The 20,342-nt window shown below is 41.2% G+C and overlaps 1 protein-coding gene across 1 annotated transcript in view; it reads right to left on the bottom strand.

Annotated features, from left to right (window-relative positions):
• Positions 1 to 1,741: 1,741 nt before the first annotated feature.
• LOC121855235 (trypsin-1-like) overlaps positions 1,742 to 20,342 on the bottom strand; it is a 27,114-nt gene continuing 8,513 nt past the window's right edge. The window contains exons 2-11 of the mRNA XM_042350115.1: positions 10,782 to 10,909; positions 9,796 to 9,836; positions 9,173 to 9,339; positions 8,662 to 8,715; positions 6,695 to 6,869; positions 6,450 to 6,537; positions 5,831 to 6,011; positions 4,680 to 4,813; positions 4,156 to 4,276; positions 1,742 to 2,259 (exon numbers count right to left, since the gene is read on the bottom strand). Of these exons, the coding sequence (XP_042206049.1) occupies positions 2,201 to 2,259; positions 4,156 to 4,276; positions 4,680 to 4,813; positions 5,831 to 6,011; positions 6,450 to 6,537; positions 6,695 to 6,869; positions 8,662 to 8,715; positions 9,173 to 9,339; positions 9,796 to 9,836; positions 10,782 to 10,909 (1,148 nt within the window). The 3' untranslated portion in view covers positions 1,742 to 2,200. The remainder of the gene's footprint in view (positions 2,260 to 4,155; positions 4,277 to 4,679; positions 4,814 to 5,830; positions 6,012 to 6,449; positions 6,538 to 6,694; positions 6,870 to 8,661; positions 8,716 to 9,172; positions 9,340 to 9,795; positions 9,837 to 10,781; positions 10,910 to 20,342) is intronic.

The following is a 20,342-nucleotide window of genomic DNA, read 5'->3' as shown; positions in this document are numbered from 1 at the left end:
TCTCCTTTCGTTTATTTAGTGTGGGTGGGGAGAGTGGGTTGGGGAGTGTGGGTTGGGAGGGAGGTGTGGGTTGGGGGAGTAGAGTGTGGGTTGGGGATGGGGGGGATTGGGGTGAGGGTGGGGGGGTAGTTGGTAAGGGGGTGGTTATAGGGGTGGTTATGGGGGTAGGGGGTGGTTATATGGGGTGGGGGTAGGGGGTGGTTATGGGGGTGGTTATGGGGGTGTGGTTATGGGGGTAGGGTGGTTATGGGGTAGGGTGGTGGGGGTAGGGGTAGGGGGTGGTTAGGGGGTAGGGGGGTTATGGGGGTAGGATGGTTATGGGGGGGGGTGGGGTAGGGGTGGTTATAGGTAGGGAATTGGTTTATGGGGGTAGGGGTGGTTATGGGGGGTAGAGGTGGTTATGGGGGGTAGGGGTGGTTATGGGGGGTAGGGGTGAGTGTATGTAATCAGCCTGGTAAGATGACCCTCACCGTGGTTAGGTTCACGTTAACAGCATTGGTCGGGTAAGCGTTGACGTCACTCGTAGTCAGGACCCCCAACCTGAAGTGACATAATAAGCTGTACAGTAAATCCTCACAAATGTGTTATTACCGGCGGATAAACTTGAACTAAACTTCAAACTGATTTTCATAAGCTACACAAGGTCAACGTTAAATGTTTTCATCACAGTTCTTCGACTTAACGTTATCTAGGGTTGTTTGAAAATCGTCAGTTTTGCTTTAAATAACAGACAATTGCACACTGGTAACGTTAATATATCACCCACTAGAATGTTAGATAAAAATGTGCAACGATTTTAAACAATCAACTTGTGGTTATAAGCGTTTAAGATTATTGACCTTTGTCCTCAACGCTGTTTTGGTGAATAATAATACTTCCGTGTTCCCTAACCACATCATAAGAGTATATTTTTATTATGCTGTAACGTAATCACCCATTTGGTGTTTAACAATTACTGAGGAACGAGTGTATAATTTGACGTAAACAAGACGACACAAATAAAGGTGGTTCAGTAATCCTTAATCCCTGACCTGGCAGTTACGTCAACAAACTCCTAACTACGCCCAGTGTCCAACCTTCACCTCCACTCACCTCGTATTTCTTCTGTACAGCTGACAGGGATGACACTCTCTGAAGCACAAACTTATCTCAGTGTTAAATGATCCACCAACAAAGACTTTTTATCAGAGACGACGTGTTAGCGAGATAATGGCGGCGACAGTTCTGGAGTGATGAGAGTCGGGACAGTGTAAAGTTCGCGCCACAGACTGAAGCAGTATCTACCCCCAGATGAGACAAACAAACATATTTCTCACCAGTTTTGATCTTGTCTCTGTTCTTGATGATAACATATGTTGGGGTAGAGCCCAGGGGAATATTCAATAGTTTAAAACAAATCATATACAAAAGAATATTCGTATTAGTAAACTTTATTTGTATAATAATTATCAAAGTGATGCGTTTGATGTTCCGAACCCCTGAACCGCTTCACGCCCAATTCTGACGTCATATAGCTGTAATTTTAGAGGGTATTTAAAATCAAACTGCATTGCACCAATTATTTATGATATAGATCGAATACATACATATATAATTTGCGTGTGATTTAAAACCCAAAACCAAAAATATTCTTCATCTGTGTTAAATACCAATGTTAAAGTACATAGTATTGGTTTCATTTGTAAGTCACTGAAAACTTCAAATTTAGATGAGAAAAGACCTTGAGATGTTGAAACTGTTCTTCACTAACATAGTTTATTAGTTATTTTATTTATGATCTAATTTAGGACTTAATGCCTCATGAGAGTTAACAATTGAGACACAAAACACAACAACTATGGCTTTCTCACCACAGAATTCAGTCGTAAAGATCTTGGTGTATATGAAGTTTAACAGCCAATTAGAAAACTCCACGAGTGGTAAATTTGCTCGCTAAATCATCTTACATAAATACATAATAATTACTGAACAAGGCCTAGACGTTGATGTTATGAAACGACACAAGAAATGTCAGCTCAATCCGCGATTTTATTTTTTTGCGGTGTTATGAGGAATCGAGTGGTGGTGGCGACTGGTGATGAGTCAGGCAGGCAGCGAGGTGGAGCTGTGGTAGAGATGAGAGGTGGTACCGTGGTGGTCGTGAGTCAGGCAGACAGGTAGGCAGCAGGGGTGTCAGTGGTAGTAACAAGCACCTACTACCTTAACCTGATGTTGCAGTATATAAGTTTCCAGTGTAGCGTTGTATCCAGTCGACGTGACCTGTAATGACGATGAACAAAATGCAGAGTAAGAAGTTGGAGAAGGAATCTGATATTACAACCATGATAGTACAGTGATGACAGGTGTGATATAACCATGATAGTACAGTGATGACAGGTGTGATATAACCATGATAGTACAGTGATGACAGGTGTGATATAACCATGATAGTACAGTGATGACAGGTGTGATATAACCATGATAGTACAGTGATGACAGGTGTGATATAACCATGATAGTACAGTGATGACAGGTGTGATATAGCCATGATGGTACAGTGATGACGGGTGTACGATATAACCATGATAGCACAGTGATGACGTTGTGATATAACCATGATAGCACAGTGATGACAGGTGTGATATAACCATTATAGTACAGTGATGACAGGTGTGATATAACCATGATAGTACAGTGATGACAGGTGTGATATAACCATGATAGTACAGTGATGACAGGTGTGATATAACCATGATAGTACAGTGATGACAGGTGTGATATAACCATGATAGTACAGTGATGACAGGTGTGATATAACCATGATAGTACAGTGATGACAGGTGTGATATAACCATGATAGTACAGTGATGACAGGTGTGATATAACCATGATGGTACAGTGATGACCGGGTGTGATATAACCATGATAGTACGTGATGACAGGTGTGATATAACCATGATAGTACAGTGATGACAGGTGTGATATAACCATGATAGTACAGTGATGACAGGTGTGATATAACCATGATAGTACAGTGATGACAGGTGTGATATAACCATGATAGTACAGTGATGACAGGTGCGATATAACCAGGATAGTACAGTGATGACAGGTGTGATATAACCATGATAGTACAGTGATGACAGGTGTGATATAACCATGATAGCACAGTGATGACAGGTGTGATATAACCATGAAAGTACAGTGATGACAGGTGTGATATAACCATGATAGTACAGTGATTGAGCAGGTGTGGATCTTAATATGATAGTACAGTGATGACAGGTGTGTGATATAACCATGATAACACAGTGATGACAGGTGTGATATAACCATGATATTTGAGTGATGACAGGTGTGATATAACCATGATAGCACAGTGATGACAGGTGTGATATAACCATGATAGTACAGTGATGACAGGTGTGATATAACCGCTGATAGTACAGTGATGACAGGTGTGATATAACATGATAATTATTGATGACAGATTGTGATATAACCATGATAGTACAGTGATGACAGGTGTGATATAACCATGATAGTACAGTGATGACAGGTGTGATATAACCATGATAGTACAGTGATGACAGGTGTGATATAACCATGATAGCACAGTGATGACAGGTGTGATATAACCATGATAGTACAGTGATGACAGGTGTGATATAACCATGATAGTACAGTGATGACAGGTGTGATATAACCATGATAGTACAGTGATGACAGGTGTGATATAACCATGATAGTACAGTGATGACAGGTGTGATATAACCATGATAGCACAGTGATGACAGGTGTGATATAACCATGATAGTACAGTGATGACAGGTGTGATATAACCATGATAGTACAGTGATGACAGGTGTGATATAACCATGATAGTACAGTGATGACAGGTGTGATATAACCAGGATAGTACAGTGATGACAGGTGTGATATAACCATCATAGTACAGTGATGACAGGTGTGATATAACCATGATAGTACAGTGATGACAGGTGTGATAAAACCACAATGATTAAGTAATGAGTGACGTGATAAATAGTGTTATGGAACTTAGTGTTGCACTTGTAAGTAACACGAGTGTACATTTTAGATCAGGTGTACAAGGGTAGTACTAGTAACTTGGGTGTACATTGTACATCAGGTGTACAAGGGTAGTACAGTACTTACTAGTAACTCGTGTGTACACTCCAGGATAGCCGGGACGTGCACAACCTATTCCAAACGATACAACACCAATGAGTTCATATATGCCGTTGTTGTTGTACACCAGCGGGCCTCCTGAGTCTCCCTGAAACAGATATTATTTTCCGTGAGATTTTCTGTTGAGCAAAATATTCCGGGTCGTCTCGTCTCACCCGCGTAAAGGTCTCGGCCCCTTGTGGAGGTGTTGGCTAATTAGTACTGTGTTGTCCTCTAGTTCCCCTTAATCATATATATTGACTCAATTAACTTTAAGCTGTTGTGATATTTAGTTGACCATCACAAAGTTAAACTATAATGACAGAAAACGTTGTTACACACACACGCAGCTTGGCACCTGTGACACACGTACACTCGCTACACGCCTCACTAGGGCTTCTGGTACCCTATAATCCTCTACTTCATGTTGTCACTCTCAACACAAACTTGCTTCACCGTTTCTTTCATTATTTGTCACTTAATATGAAACGAAGAGAGTATTATGCACTCACTTGGCAGGAGTCCTTGCCATTAGCTGCGGCACACACCATGTTGTTGAGGATGATACCGTTGTAAGCTTGATTGCAGTAGCTATTATGACAGACAAACAGATCTGCCTCCTGCAGGGTTGGGCTTATGCTTCCTCCTGAACAATAAATTTATCAGTTTAATAAAATAATCATGTAATTTTCCGAAGAATATTTATTTGTATAAGAGGGTTTATGTCTGTGTACGTGTCAATGGTCACCAGGGAGGTAAGAGTGAATAAGAAGCATTATTGTTACCGTTGTCTCTAGCCAGGTAATGTTACACTGGCTTACTGTATATTATTTGAGCAGTTTTATGCTTAGGGGAAATAAATATTCTAATAATATGTGGGAGAAAATATTTCACCATGATGATGGGTCCAAATCATAAATCTTTGTCATTCATTTACATCATTCTTCTGTAAAAAAAAAAAAGTATAAGTATGACGAGCTAATATGTGATTTATGTTTGATGAGAACCGCTGTCAGCTCTCCTATGTGGGACAAAACTAAACAGAATTAACTGGGAGGAAATCATTAAAGAGGAACCAGACACAGATGAAGGAACGCAAAACCTTATGGGAATCCTTAAGATGACAAGAAGAAGGAATAAGACCAGCTCTATTGAAGCCTGCAACCAGATGAGGAAGGAATACAGGAGCTCAGGGCATCATACAAAACAGCCTTAAATGTGGTCAATCAGGAAAGTAGATCAGTCAAACGGTACTTCAAGTATCCCAAGTCCTTTTTTGTGTAGGTCAGGAGTAAACTGAGAATCTAGGATACTGTCGGCCGTCGAAGGGAGGACATCAACGTGGCTCTAAGGGATGACAAACAAACAGCTGTTACCTTAAATGAATACTTTGCCTCAGTATTCACACTAGAGATGAAGGATAACCTCACTAGCCAGTAACCTAAGAGAATGTATACCAGAGGGAAGGAAAATGAATTAAGAGTGATAACAATTAGAGAAGATATTACCGAAAGGAAAGTTGTCAGATTAAAGAATTCAAAGTCCCAGTAGTGGACGGAGCACAGACCAATGTGATAAGAATTTACACCAAATGTAATAAACAGTATGTGGTGAATTTTTTGTTTTCATCGTTGAGTTGAGAGACGTAAAGAATAGCTGTCACCTTCACTCGTAGTGCCCCAGCCAGACACAGTGACCCTTTCACCAACGTAGAGTCTGTTCTTATATGGAGGGAGACACACTGGTGCTTGACCATACTTGGTGAAGTCCAGTGGCTGCGTTGTGTGTAGCAGGGCTATGTCGAATCCGTTCACGGAATTGACATAGTCTGGGTGGACTACTTTCTATAAATAAAGATATTTGCATATCAATCCATATATTCCCTTAGCACAAAACATTGATTACTAATTTGATAACTCAGAATATGATTATAATTTGAGCTGTAAGTGTGTACAGTTAATGGTTTTGGGTTATGTATAACCAGTTAATATATGTAAATTACATCCTGTTATGCAATAATTATTTCGTTCAATTATTTTTACTTCCAAATATTTTTTATTCTATTCATCTGTTTCGTTCTTGTCAGGTGGACTAAACAGTATATATAAAACACTTGAGGGACTCCAGATCTTTACCTGTAGTTTGTCTCATCCACTACAAGACAAACAGATGAGGGGTTTATGTTTACAAAATAAAAAGTAAACAAAAGTTAATTAATAACTGACATACAACTGACATATTAAAGTGTCAGTTCTGTTCAGCCGATATGCAGCTTTACTCACCCAATTGACTGCGTAGAGATATGCCGGGTCCTGGGTCTCAGTTCCGGTAGTGAAATCGTGGTCGCCCACCAGTACTTCTATAGCATTGCTGAAGTGGTAAAGTTAAGATGGCATTAAATGTTCGAGTCATTGTACACAAAAAGTTTAAAGTTATTGTACTCTAGGGAAATTATTCATCATATCCTGACGATTAAGTCTTGGCAGGGAATGTTTATCGTACTCAAAAGTATAATGTGAGTACTTACCTGTCAATGCAGTGAGCAGCGGTCAGGACCCAGTGGTTAGAAATGATTGATCCTCCACATACCAAGTATTTTCTGCCATTTACTACCCTAACTAACCCGACATGCCATGGGTATTCATTGACAAGCGTTTCAGTTCCCCCAACAATGCGAGAACCCTTGTTGGCTTTCCCACACTCTGGATATAAGAGAAAGAAATCGCCTTCAGTATATTGTCAGCTTCTTAATACCTGTGTTGTAATATGCCGGCTGGTCTGTACCTCTATTGGCTATATACATGTTGAACCATTGTAAGGTAGTGAGCTAAGTTTACAGGGTAATTATCTATCTAACTAATAGCTGCTTCAACAACTATGGTGATTAAACACGTTAATGAGTCATTCTCTAACCATAACAAGACTATTAGAAATATATGTATATAAGATAATATTTTTTCTTGCCTTCAGGTTTGTTTAGCGAGGAACCCACTTTTGGATCACCTGAAGATCAACCATCCTAACGCTATCCTAACCTGAATTAACCTAACCAAACCTAACCTGAATTAACCTAACCTAACTTCATTCTGCCCAGGTAGCGTTAGGGTGGTTAATCTTCAGGTGAATTTAGCTGTGGTTTCTCAATCTTCAGTATGATCAGTAGTTGGAACAATTAGACCACCTTTACCTGTTGTGTTGAACAAGAATGATAATCAACTAAACTATATTCCCCTGTTATTACTTTAACATTTAAGTATAACTCTTCTATCATTAAAAATAATAAATAATAATAATAATAATAATAATAATAATAATAATAATAATAATAATAATAATAATAATAATAAAAAAAAAAAAAAAATAATAATAATAATAATAATAATAATAATAATAATAATAATAATAAAAATGGTTCCTTTTTTCATGATACGGTTTTTAAAGTTTGTGTGTGTGCGTGCATGCGTTTGTGTGTGTGTGTGTGTGTGTGTGTGTGTGTGTGTGTGTGTGTGTGTGTGTGTACAGCTTAAGTTTCATACAAGCTTTGAATCCCTGAAAGTCATTTGTGGTGAGAAGAAAGAATTTTATTTCCCTAAAACGCATGTTGTCTCCTTTCGAGTGTGGCGGAACTAAGTGTGATGGAACTGAGTGTGATGGAACTAAGTGTGATGGAGCTGAGTGTGATGGAACTAAGTGTGATGGAACTGAGTGTGATGGAACTAAGTGGATGGAGCTGTGATGGAACTAAGTGTGATGGAACTGAGTGTGATGGAACTGTGGAGTGATGGAACTAAGTGTGATGGAACTGAGTGTGATGGAACTAAGTGTGATGGAGCTGAGTGTGATGGAACTAAGTGTGATGGAACTGAGTGTGATGAAACTAAGTGTAATGGAGCTGAGTGTGATGGAGCTAAGTGTGATGAAACTAAGTGTAATGGAACTAAGTGTGATGGAACTGAGTGTGATGGAACTAAGTGTGATGGAACTAAGTGTGATGGAACTGAGTGTGATGGAACTAAGTGTGATGGAACTAAGTGTAATGGAACTAAGTGTGATGGAACTAAGTGTGATGGAGCTAAGTGTGATGGAACTGAGTGTGATGGAACTAAGTGTGATGGAACTGAGTGTGATGGAACTAAGTGTGATGGAGCTGAGTGTGATGGAACTAAGTGTGATGGAACTGAGTGTGATGAAACTAAGTGTAATGGAGCTGAGTGTGATGGAGCTAAGTGTGATGAAACTAAGTGTAATGGAACTAAGTGTGATGGAACTGAGTGTGATGGAACTAAGTGTGATGGAACTAAGTGTGATGAAACTAAGTGTAATGGAACTAAGTGTGATGGAGCTGAGTGTGATGAAACTAAGTGTAATGGAACTAAGTGTGATGGAACTAAGTGTGATGAAACTTTCTATAACAAGTAATACTTAAAGGAGATAAGGACTAGTTTATGTTTCACTGTGCTTAACATAGACTCACGACACCTGCATTAAACTTACGACAGGCTCTCGAGGCGGAGTTGAAAGAGTCCTCGCCGGCGTCTCCTCCTCGTGCTGTGGTAAAAATATTAATACTTTTTTAGTGAAATTAAATTAGTGAGAGTTTTAACTGTGTCTTTAAAACGTAATCAACTATGTACTAAACTGTGGAGATTACCTGACATCTGCCTAACACACCTGTCTGACACGACACACCTGCCTGTTGTTTTAGTTATACGGACAATAACACAGAGGCAGGTGTGTGACCCCCACATAGACTACTGAGTTACTACCACCTTCATGACGTCACAGCTATCCCTTCCACAATGAATCTGTTACGTTACAATTACTCGGATAAAAGCTTTCTAATTCAACAGCAATGTGGAATATGGAGAAGGTATCAATCGTCTCAACAGCTTGAAGTGGTGGTCGTATCAGCTGACTCGAGGTAATGTGTCTATTGAACAAACTGAACACAAGAGTCTTCCTGCTTCTCGTTAACCAGAGGACATAGTATGACTCAGACACTTACGTCGAGTATTGGTGTTGTCGAAGTCCTTTGGCTCTGGTATGTCAATAGTGAAGTTGTCAGCAGGCACAACAGGTGGCGGTATTGTCCCATTGAGTCGCTCTGAGAACAGCTCCTGAAGCTCCTCGTCCTGTAAAGCGATGACGCCACTTGGCCCAAGATCCGGCTTCCTGGGAGAGAAACTTTGTAATTACTATGAGGTTCAGTCACCTAACTTATACCTGGTACAGTGGCTGGCGCGTTTTGTGAGATGTGGTAACTCTGTGTTTGTTACATCGTATTACAACTCCCGGAATGGTCCTAAGGAACCTCGTAATAGCAGCCAGACTAAGGATACTAGATATGCATTCCACAGAGATGCCACATCACACAAAACGCGTCGGTCACTGTACCAGTTATAAGTGCAACCGACTGTACATGTAATTAATTATTTTAATGAACTACGGTTAAGACCATAAGACAGTAACTATTCATGAAGTATTTGTTAATGAAATTTTGATAAATTTCGCAAAATATTGAGCATTAAAAAGAAAACCAAGGAAATTATTCTATATAGATTAATACGATGCTTATTTTTTAATTTTTATTTATTTTTTACTTAAGGTAGAAGATTGAGCCAGACTTACTTGATATCAAACGACTTGGCCTCACACTCCAGCCACACACACTGACAAAAATAAGATAAAATAATCAGAATCCATCACTAGTGACTGGCGGGGGAACTAAACACGTTATACGAACATTATTAAACCTGAAAAAACAAAACACATTATTAAAGGATTTGTGAACTTGAAGCAATGTTGACACCAGTACTTAATATTATACCATGTTTGTCACCACCACACACACACACACACACACACACACACACACACACACACACACACACACACACCACACACACACACACACACACACACACACACACACACACACACACACACACACACACACACACACACACACACACACACACACACACACACACACACACACACACACACACACGAAAGGTTTAAAAACAAACTTTAGATAATGTTAGCTTCAAGAGTATAATATTGTCACCAACTACGGGCCAATTGTACAGTATCACCGTACTTGTTGGTGTTAATTAGAAAACTTACCACAGTATTTACACTCTTCAAATATATTACTGATCATATATTTACTCTCACGGGGAAGTTCAAAACCAAAATTAATATTGATAATTATTCTTTGTGTTCAGGTGGCACCAGAACTATGCCCCAAGAGGCGCTCATACGAACGATTAAGTGACTGAACAGATACAATATATAATTACTGAACACTTGAACCGTGCAGACAGAAGGACTGAGAAAGGAACGAACACCCATGTGAGCTAAAGCCGAGACGAAAGAACGATGACAGCCAAGATGAGCCTGACAGACTGCCTCACTACACGCCTGACAATACCATACAGTGATGATACGACTTCCTTGTGGGTGTAGGGACATAAGTGTGGTGGTGGAGGGTGACAGCCTGTGTGGTGGAGGGTGACAGCCTGTGTGATGGAGGGTGACAACCTGTGTGGTGGAGGGTGACAACCTGTGTGGTGGAGGGTGACAGCCTGTGTGGTGGAGGAAGAGGCACTCACCAGAAGTGAGAGTGCTAACACCAGCTTCTGGGCTGTCATGGTGACGGGGGAGACCTTCTCTTGGTTATCGTGACGCAGTAAGAGAATTCTCTGGTGACGGAGGCGGTGCTGGTGACGGCCGTCCACTGCTGAAGGAGACCAGCAAAGATGGGGCTTTTATACACAGCTTCGCCTCCCACCTGTGCCGTACACCTGTGTCGTAAAACCCTCACACTGACTACATACTGACTAAGGATTCACATTATGTAATCAAAATTGGTTTAACTTTCAACAATGTGTTAAATAACCAATTTCTTCCTCAAGTGATGGACAGAACTATTAAGAAAATGAGCAGCGACCAGCGTGAAGTAGAGGGCTGATGTAGAGAGGTTGTGGGTGGCGTGTGTGGGTGGGGTGGGGGTGGTGGTGGGTGATGGTGGTGGGTGGGGGTGGTAGTGGGTGATGTGTGGGTGGGGGGGTGGGGTGGTGATGGTGGTGGGTGGGGGTGGGGTGGTGGTGGGTGATGGTGGTGAGAGGGGGGGGTGGTAGTGGGGGATGGTGGTGAGTTGGGGTGGGTGGTAAAGACAGATATCAAATAGGAAATATTAAATTATTTTTTATGACTCACTCGTTCCTGGAGTTACGTCACGACCTCAAGTTATGCTGTGTCAAAGTAAGTACACCATCACAAACACCTTACAAAGAACTAATGAATAATTATCACTACAAAAGTATAATACGTAAAAAAAAAATAATTAGTTTTATTTAATGGATACAACTTATTTCTGTAGAACAATGCGCAGAACATAAGAGGAATGACCGTACAAAAGGTAACTCTAGAGAAATTTGACTGACACTCGTCCATCAACACCAGACAGCACGACTCATGGTAAGTTGTTGTGTTACATGATAGTTTATTGATGTTTTAGAATAAGAAGATTTTTATTTTATTTTTTACTATTGTTTATTGCAACGATATGGTTCTTTACTTTCTTGTAGCGATGATGATGATGATGATGATGATGATGATGATGATGATGATGATGATGACGATGAAAATGCTGATAATGATAATGGTTATGATAATATAAGGTATATCATACACACACCTGCGACACACTACAATATACAACTTTTTATACAACCAGGAAAAAACAAAACCTTTTATTCAGCTGGTTGTGATGGTGTTAGTTGTGACTTGTCGTGGTTATGTTAGGTTAGGTTATGGTGCTTGTAGAGGATGTGGTGGTGGTGGTGGTAGTAGTAGTGGTGGTGGTAATAGTGGTAGTAATGGTGGTAGTAGTATATTAGTGGTAGTAGTGTCAATAATGGTGGTAGTAGTGTCAGTATTAGTCGTGGTAATGGTAGCAATAGTGGTAGTAATGGAGGTCACGTACAGGTCAACACTCATCGCTTTCATCCCCAGCTGGTCATAACATTTACCAAACAGCCTAATGACCACAGATGCTCGTTAGTCTCCGTGTCCTGAATCACTCAAATGTAAAGGAGTTTCCGGTTTACGTAAGCAACTGGGGGTGAATGAGGCAGTGGTGGTGGTGGGTGAGGGGGTACTTTTGGTCACCTTGTATAGCTTATGACCTATGACCTTATGACCCTCTAGTGATGACCCAACTTTATGTCATCAGAATTTGAATTAGATGATTGTACACGTGTATACCTCAAATGTTTACTACACCATCCTTAACACTCCCGTCACCCAGGTGTATAGATAACGTGTGTGTGTATGTATGTGGCGTAACACCTTCAAACAACATTAATTATACAACATTAATTTGCCTTCAACAGTTAAATAGAAGAGCAAAATATATAACTTGATCTTTTCAACTCCCAAATTAAGATGCAGTTCCTCTCTCTATAGCAATTAAACTACCTGGGGAAAACTGTTTAGAGTCGCAGGTAATGGGACAGGTGAGGTGGGACAGGTGAGGTGGGACAGGTGAGGTGGGACAGGTGAGGTGGGACAGGTGAGGTGGGACAGGTGAGCTGGTGGTGTCTGATCATATTTATGCATTTTATCTCACACAAGTTCGCCTGACTAACAACTTTCAACAACCATATCCAGAATTTTTTTTAATTAAATTATGAAAAATAAAGAAGAAATTGATAAATGTTTTGTGTGTAGTGAATTATGCTCGATTAAATGCCCATAGTTATTTTCTAAGTAATTTGCGATTGTTAACTATAAATACAATAAAATTTCTTCACAATCATCTATTATAGTAAGTAAAACACACACACACACACACAAACACACACACACACACACAAACACACACACACACACACACACACACACACACACACACACACACACAACCAACCCCAGTACGTCGCCAGATGATGTAATTACCACAGTCAATCAATCAATCAATCAATCCCAGATCATCAACACAATACCTGGTGAGAAGGAGTCCCACCTCACACTCCCTTCTTCAGGATAACACTTGGGTCTTTAACCTGCCAGGACCTTCCCCGCCCTCTGCCTCGCCCTCTAAGGTGATGGTGTAGCCAGCTGCTTCACCGCCTCCTCCACAAGACAGAGTAACTCGATTATGCCAATTTATTTCTTCACGTCGGGGAGAGCTGGCTGATGAAGGCGTCTGATACAAGGCGGGGAACCTCTCTCTCTCTCTCTCTCTCTCTCTCTCTCTCTCTCTCTCTCTCTCTCTCTCTCTCTCTCTCTCTCTCTCTCTCTCTCTCTCTCTCATTTCTTTTTCTGATTGTATTTTCCCTCTATGTCTCTCCCAATTCGTCTCACCCCATCAAACACCCAGACAGACAGACAGACAGACAGACACGATTTATAACTTTCTCAACCAAGCCTTATTGAGTATAATGAGATACAGTGGGTATAGATGTCGCAGAAGCATTATATCGTCCACCTTTATAAGGCTCTATTGTCCACTCTACACTCAGTTATAAGTCTCTATGTCCACTCTACAGTCACTTATAAGTCTCTATGTCCACTCTACAGTCACTTGCTACATTAAAACTCTCCAGGTGTAACTGTCAGCATCATCTCCAGGTAAGTGGGTCCAAAACTCATTAACTTTACCTGTATTTTTGTGGTGGAGGTTAATCGGGAGGAAGGAGTGTCCCTCTCCCCCACTCTCCCTCATTCTCCCTCACTCTACCTCTCTCTCTCTCCCTCTCTCTCTCTCTCTCTCTCTCTCTCTCTCTCTCTCTCTCTCTCTCTCTCTCTCTCTCTCTCTCTCTCTCTCTCTCTCTCTCTCTCTCTCTCTACCTCACACACTTAATCGTCTCCTTAAGGCAAAATTACTTCTATATGTTACTCTTTTTCTCATCCAGGTGTTTGTCTGTCTGTCTGTCTGTCTGTCTGTCTGTCTTCTACACACTTTGTTCTTATCTTCCTATGCTTTATTTTCCCTTATTTATCATCGTTATTACTGTCCTTCATATTATTCCTATTCGTTTTATTTACTCACTGACTCACTCACTCACTGACCGAGAATAATTTGCTTCCTTAGACTAAATCAAAGTAAATTATCTGAAGTTTTATGTATTCTTATTTTTTATCTTCCGTGACATTTCCTCTTCGTTATTTTCTCTATCTTGTATATTCTTATAACCTTCCTTAATCTTTATCTAGTCTCGTCATTTATAGTTCCTCTTTGTATTCTTTCTCATTCATCTTATTCCCATCATCATCATCATCATCATCTTCTTCCCCATCATCTCCTATATCATCTTATCCTCCCCTTCTCTCTCTCTCTCTCCTTCTTTACCTCACCCTCATCTTTCATCACCCCTCCCTTCTACCTCTCTTCTTTGTTTACCTTTTCTCTTGTCTTACAAATTTTCCTGAAGTGTGATTCCCTCTTCTCTCATCCCTCTCCTTATCTCCTCTCTTCCTCTCTTTTCTCTTCTTCCCTCATTCATCATCTCAGATCTCATCCTCCATCTTCTTCGTGTCGTGTCGTGTCGTGTCGTGTTGTGTAGTACGAGAGTTTGGAACGACTGGTAATTCTTCAGGGTGTTGGTGTAGTGAGGGTGTAGTGAGGGTGTAGTGAGGGTGTAGTGAGGGTGTAGTTAGGGTGTAGTGAGGGTGTAGTTAGGGTGTAGTTAGGGTGTAGTGAGGGAGTGTCACTAGGGTATATTTGGTGATACTGATGTAGTGTGTCAGTAGATGTAGCAAATTTTACGACGGTATGGATTTTGAGTTATTGTTTAAAGGTGAAAACTTATAGGGTAGTGTGTGTGTGTGTGTGTGTGTGTGTGTGTGTGTGTGTGTGTGTGTGTGTGTGTGTGTGTGTGTGTGTGTGTGTGAAATATATGGAGCTCGTACACATATTAACTAACATATATTGTAAACACACACCTCTCCATCCCACTCACACATACCATCCTCCTCCCACCACACATACATACAGAGGATCTACCCACACACACACACACACACACACACACAACTCAAGGTACAAGCAACATATGTCTGTATATATATCCCTTTGGGCTGTCAGGGAACAACAACAAAAGCATAAATTGAGGATTTCCACGACCCCTGCCAGCCAGCGTCGCCACACAGGTAGGACACAAACCCTAGCGTCTCTTCCTGTTGAGTTAGTGTTGCAGGATACTTCAGTGACTCCTTTTTACGTTCCTTCAAAGTCCTGTGTTCTAATATCCTATCCTAAACTAATCTGAGAATCAACGTGGTCTAATTTGCTCACAACTTCAGATCAAAAATCAAAAAGGCGAAAAATTAACATGTCAGCCATCAGACAGAAGGTTAAAATGATGAGGAAATCTGTGTCTGGGGAAATATATCAGAGTTTTAGAGTTTTAGGGAAGGAAATGGGAGAGGTGGGAAGGGAAGAGGAGGGAAGGGAAGTGGAGGGAAGGGAAGTGGAGGGAAGGGAAAGGAAAGGAAACGACCAGACCAGCAAAACATAGCAGAACACATGTAGGGCGCTTACACACTAATTTACCTAAGTGGGAGAGAACGGAAAATAATCTTCCACTTCAATTAAAACCAAAACAAAACTACTCTCCTAAACTGACCTCTTCTTTCTTCTTTCTTTTTTTTTATTTCTTTTTTTTTTGTTTTCCTTCAGCCATCATTATCGAGCAACATGGACCAGCTCCTCCTCCCTCTCCCCCTGATTACCTCACTGAATACGCTGTTGAGTTCCATTGAGTCGATTTAGGTATAATGAATGACCCCGGCTAATGTTGTGTGGGTGTGTGTGTGTGTGTGTGTGTGTGTGTGTGTGTGTGTGTGTTGTTCGTAATTTTAGACCAGAGGTAGATCAACCAGCTATTTTTTCCTATTTACTTTAGACCAACCAACTATTTTTTTCCCTCATTACCCCATGTCTAAATAGTTATGAAAAAAAAAAATCTACCCCATTAATCTAAAAGAAGTAACTAGACAAAAATTATTTAAAATTTAGAGACAGAAAAATTAAAATAACGTCTATAAATTTTACAACACAGATCAGAAAATCACATAATCAATAACATCCCCCTCCTCCTCCCCCCCCCGCCAAATCACCAAATATCAGAAAACCAATAAATCACCCATAAACAGATAAACACTCAGACAGTTATACCTAGACCATAGTTAAAACCTAATTCATAACTTGGTTGTAACTTAATCTCCACCAACACTTCCTCCACTCCTTCTCCTCTCGCTGTAAACAAGGCCCATTTAAGATCCGCTAAGACGCCTCGAGACTCCCATTACCCCTCCGAGATCTCAAGTCAACTTTAACTTCTTTCTTGCCAACACATCTCTAGCACACCATGGTCCCTCCTCCCTGGTATGTTGTTTAATAGAGTTGTAGTTATGATGGTTGTAGCGTTATGAATTTCTGCTTTAGGATAAATGTGTGTGGTTTTTGATGTCATATAGATTATTAGTACCATTATTATGTAGTTCACTTGGCTACCATCTGTTGACGTGAGTGAGTGAGTGAGTGAGTGAGTGAGTGAGTGAGTGATTTTTTGTAGTTTTCTCGTTAAGACACTAATTACCGAGTGAACTGTTAATGACTCCCTGTAAATGTAATGCAATACGTATTAGAGGAACCAGATGTTACTCCACACCACTCCACACCACCCCACTCCACTCCACTCCACTCCACTCCACTCCACTCCACTCCACTCCACTCCACTCCACAATACCGCAAAATTCCTCACTAAGTCTCCCACAATATTGAAAAAAAAAATTAATCCGTTTCATCCAGTCATAAACCCATTTCTTCTGACTTAACTGATACATTTTTTACCGCATCTGATGTTTTACTAACCTACAGCTTAATTTAAATCAGTTTTGGGTCAGATTAGATCAAGAGGGATTAAACTCTTTGTGACTGAATAAATTAGTGCACTCATTGTGAGGTAGAATATTACATGTACCATAATTAGTCGGTAATTAAGTGCGATTTAGAAATAATTACTTTGCTATATATATTATCGACGCCAATTTCCATTTATTACAACATTTAATTGGTGATAATTAAGCGTCGGTGTATTATTAACCCGGAGGGAGAGTGTGATGTGTGGTGACCGCCCCTCTAGTTAATGAGTGGGGGCCTCTTGGTGATACCTGTCCACTACCACAATCACCACAGTCACCATCACCATAGTTACTACCTCAAACAATTACCACTACTATCACCACAATCATAACCAAATACCTACTACCACAACCACCATTACTACCACTACCACCACCACTACAGCTACCAATTGGCAGAGGTTAGGGGTCAGAGAGGTCAGAGGTCAGAGAGGCCAGATAAAAGCCCTAATGGATCTTGAGGAGGATCGTCCATTTAGCAGTATAATTTTTGGGCCTCTGTTATGGGGGGGGGGAAGAGATGAATAAGGAAGAGGGGGTAAAGGGAAGGACGGAAGAGGGGCGAACGGGGAGGGGGTTGGGAGGAAAGGGGAGGATTGGATGGGGTGCATGGGAAGGGGAGGTTTGGGAAGGGGAAGGGGGAGAAGGAGTAGGAGGGTATCCACTAATAGCCTCCTTATGGCCCCATAACTAATGCAGGAGTCTTATTGGCGAGGAAGATCTCAAATATTCTCCTATTAATCTCTAACAAAACTTCCCCAACACTACAGATGCGTCAAGTCCTTCACAATATATAATTAAATTTGAATAAAACAGTAAATTCATATTAGGATTTTTTTCGAAGTAAATTTGAACCAATTTCACTTTTTTTTAGTAATTCATTTTTTTTTCTTTAGTGAGAATATTTCTGAGAGATTATTTATTCAATACTCCAAAAAACAAGAAAACAAAGACATTACAAAAAAAAGGAAACAACAGTAACAAAAACACAACAGAAGAAAAACAACAAAACATCAGCAAAACAACAATAACAACAACAATAACATAACAACATTATCACAACAACAAAAACATCATCAACATCACAACAACAACGACAAATATAATCTTAGTCCACTCCTTCATCACCCACTAGCAGTATTCATCACCAGTCATCACCCACTAGCAGTATTCATCACCAGTCATCACCCACTAGCAGTATTCATCACCAGTCATCACCCACTAGCAATATTCATCACCAGTCATCACCCATTAGCAGTATTCATCACCAGTCATCACCCACTAGCAGTATTCACCACCAGTCTTACCTTCAGGAAGTATTGAGCCAGCGGTCAGTGTTGAAGGATACTACTGAAGGTGCTCTTGACGCCTCCCGGAGACTGATAGTGTCAGGTGACGCTAACTAAGGAAGATCAAGTGGGAGGGGGGTGATCGACATTGTACCTCCTCCTCGACGTCTTTACCTCCTCCTCGACGCCTTTACCTCCTCCTCGACGCCTTGTACCTCCTCCTCGACGTCGCCTTGAACATCCTCCTCGACGCCTTTACCTCCTCCTCGACGCCTTGTACCTCCTCCTCGACGCCTTTACCTCCTCCTCGACGCCTTGAACATCCTACTCGACGTCTTTACCTCCTCCTCGACGCTTTGCTAATCCTTCTCTACGCCTCCTACCCTCTCCTCGACGCCTTGCACATCCTACTCGACGCCTTTACCTCCTAGTCGACGTCTTCCACCTCCTACTCGACGCCCCCTACTCGACGGACACTTGAGGCAGCGCTAGTGATGTTGTGGGATAGTGTTTTGATGTTTGTGTTGTGTTTTGTTATTGTTGTCTGTTTGTGGTGTGGTTAATGGTGATTGATGTTGCCTGCTACAGTGGGTGATTGATGTTGCCTGCTACAGTGGGTGATTGATGCTGCCTGCTACAGTGGGTGAGTGATGCTGCCTGCTACAGTGGGTGATTGATGTTGCCTGCTACAGTGGGTGATTGATGTTGCCTGCTACAGTGGGTGATTGATGTTGCCTGCTACAGTGGGTGATTGATGCTGCCTGCTACAGTGGGTGATTGATAATGCCTGCTACAGTGGGTGATAGATGCTGGTTGCTACAGTGAGTCTTTCCTGCCTACTGCTTGTTGCTGTAGTGGTGATGATAGACACAGATCTTATTCGGTTTAATAGAGGTTAATATTAAAACTAAACCACGATAAAAACCACCAATAACTTCAACAATAAAGCCTTGAGGGTGTTTGTCTCGTGAGATGTTAAACCATGGGTACAAAGGAGTGGCAAAAGGCTGTGTGTCCCTCCATCTATCTTAGTTAGGTGGTGTGGGAGGGGGGCAGGGGGCTCTCTAGGGCGGGGTGGGGCGGGGTTGGGCATGGGGCGGGGCAAGACAAGGCGAGGTGGGGTGGGGCTCTCCTCACCTTACGACCACCATCTGTATTCCTTCCTATCACACGTATCGTCAGGAAAAATATGTCTGACGTAAGGTATTCCTCCGCCTCCTCTGCCTCCGTCGCCTACCTTCTGGCTTGGAATGTCATACCTCGGGCTTGGGAGATATATGTACAGGGTGTCTCAGAAAAAAAAAACCATATACACACTACCTTACAGTATTTCAGATCGTGTGTATATTGAGTCCTCACTTGTTGATGTTTGGTGTGAGGATAATGACGAAATCTAAAGCAATATTATAAAACGGCAACACGACATATAGTATAACCAAAATAGAGACCAATAATACACAAAAGACGAGGTAAATGAAGGAATAATACGTAATAATCGATAACATAAGAAAGAGAGAGAGAGAGAGGTGATGAAACAGAGGATAACGAAGAGTACTAGAGAAGCAAGGAAATGAAGGAAGGGATAATGCTCACTGTTCCGGAGTGTATGTGAACAAACTAGCAAGGGTCATTAATCTCCTGTTCTTAATTAACTTCAGGTATATCTTCGTCTTCAGATGAGTATCTTGACGAGTTTTCAGGTGATATTCAGACTCTAGTGATCTTAGGATAGGTTAGGTTAGGTTAGGAGGAGGTAGGGGGGGGTGGAGGGGTGGGGGGAGGAGAGGTGTTTGTTGATGTCGTGTCATGGTTATTTGTTGCCTTACCTGTATTATAAAGAGTCTGCTGAATACCTGGATTAATTACCTGTCCTACCGTGGAGTTTTCGTCAGCTGTTACCACACACACACACACCTGAGGATCACACTTATCTCTCAATGTCGTTTTCAC

The sequence above is a fragment of the Homarus americanus genome, unplaced genomic scaffold (genome assembly GCF_018991925.1).
Source record: "Homarus americanus isolate GMGI-L3 unplaced genomic scaffold, GMGI_Hamer_2.0 scaffold60559, whole genome shotgun sequence".
NCBI classification, from domain to species: domain Eukaryota; kingdom Metazoa; phylum Arthropoda; class Malacostraca; order Decapoda; family Nephropidae; genus Homarus; species Homarus americanus.
This window is presented reverse-complemented; position numbering and strand designations above follow the sequence as displayed.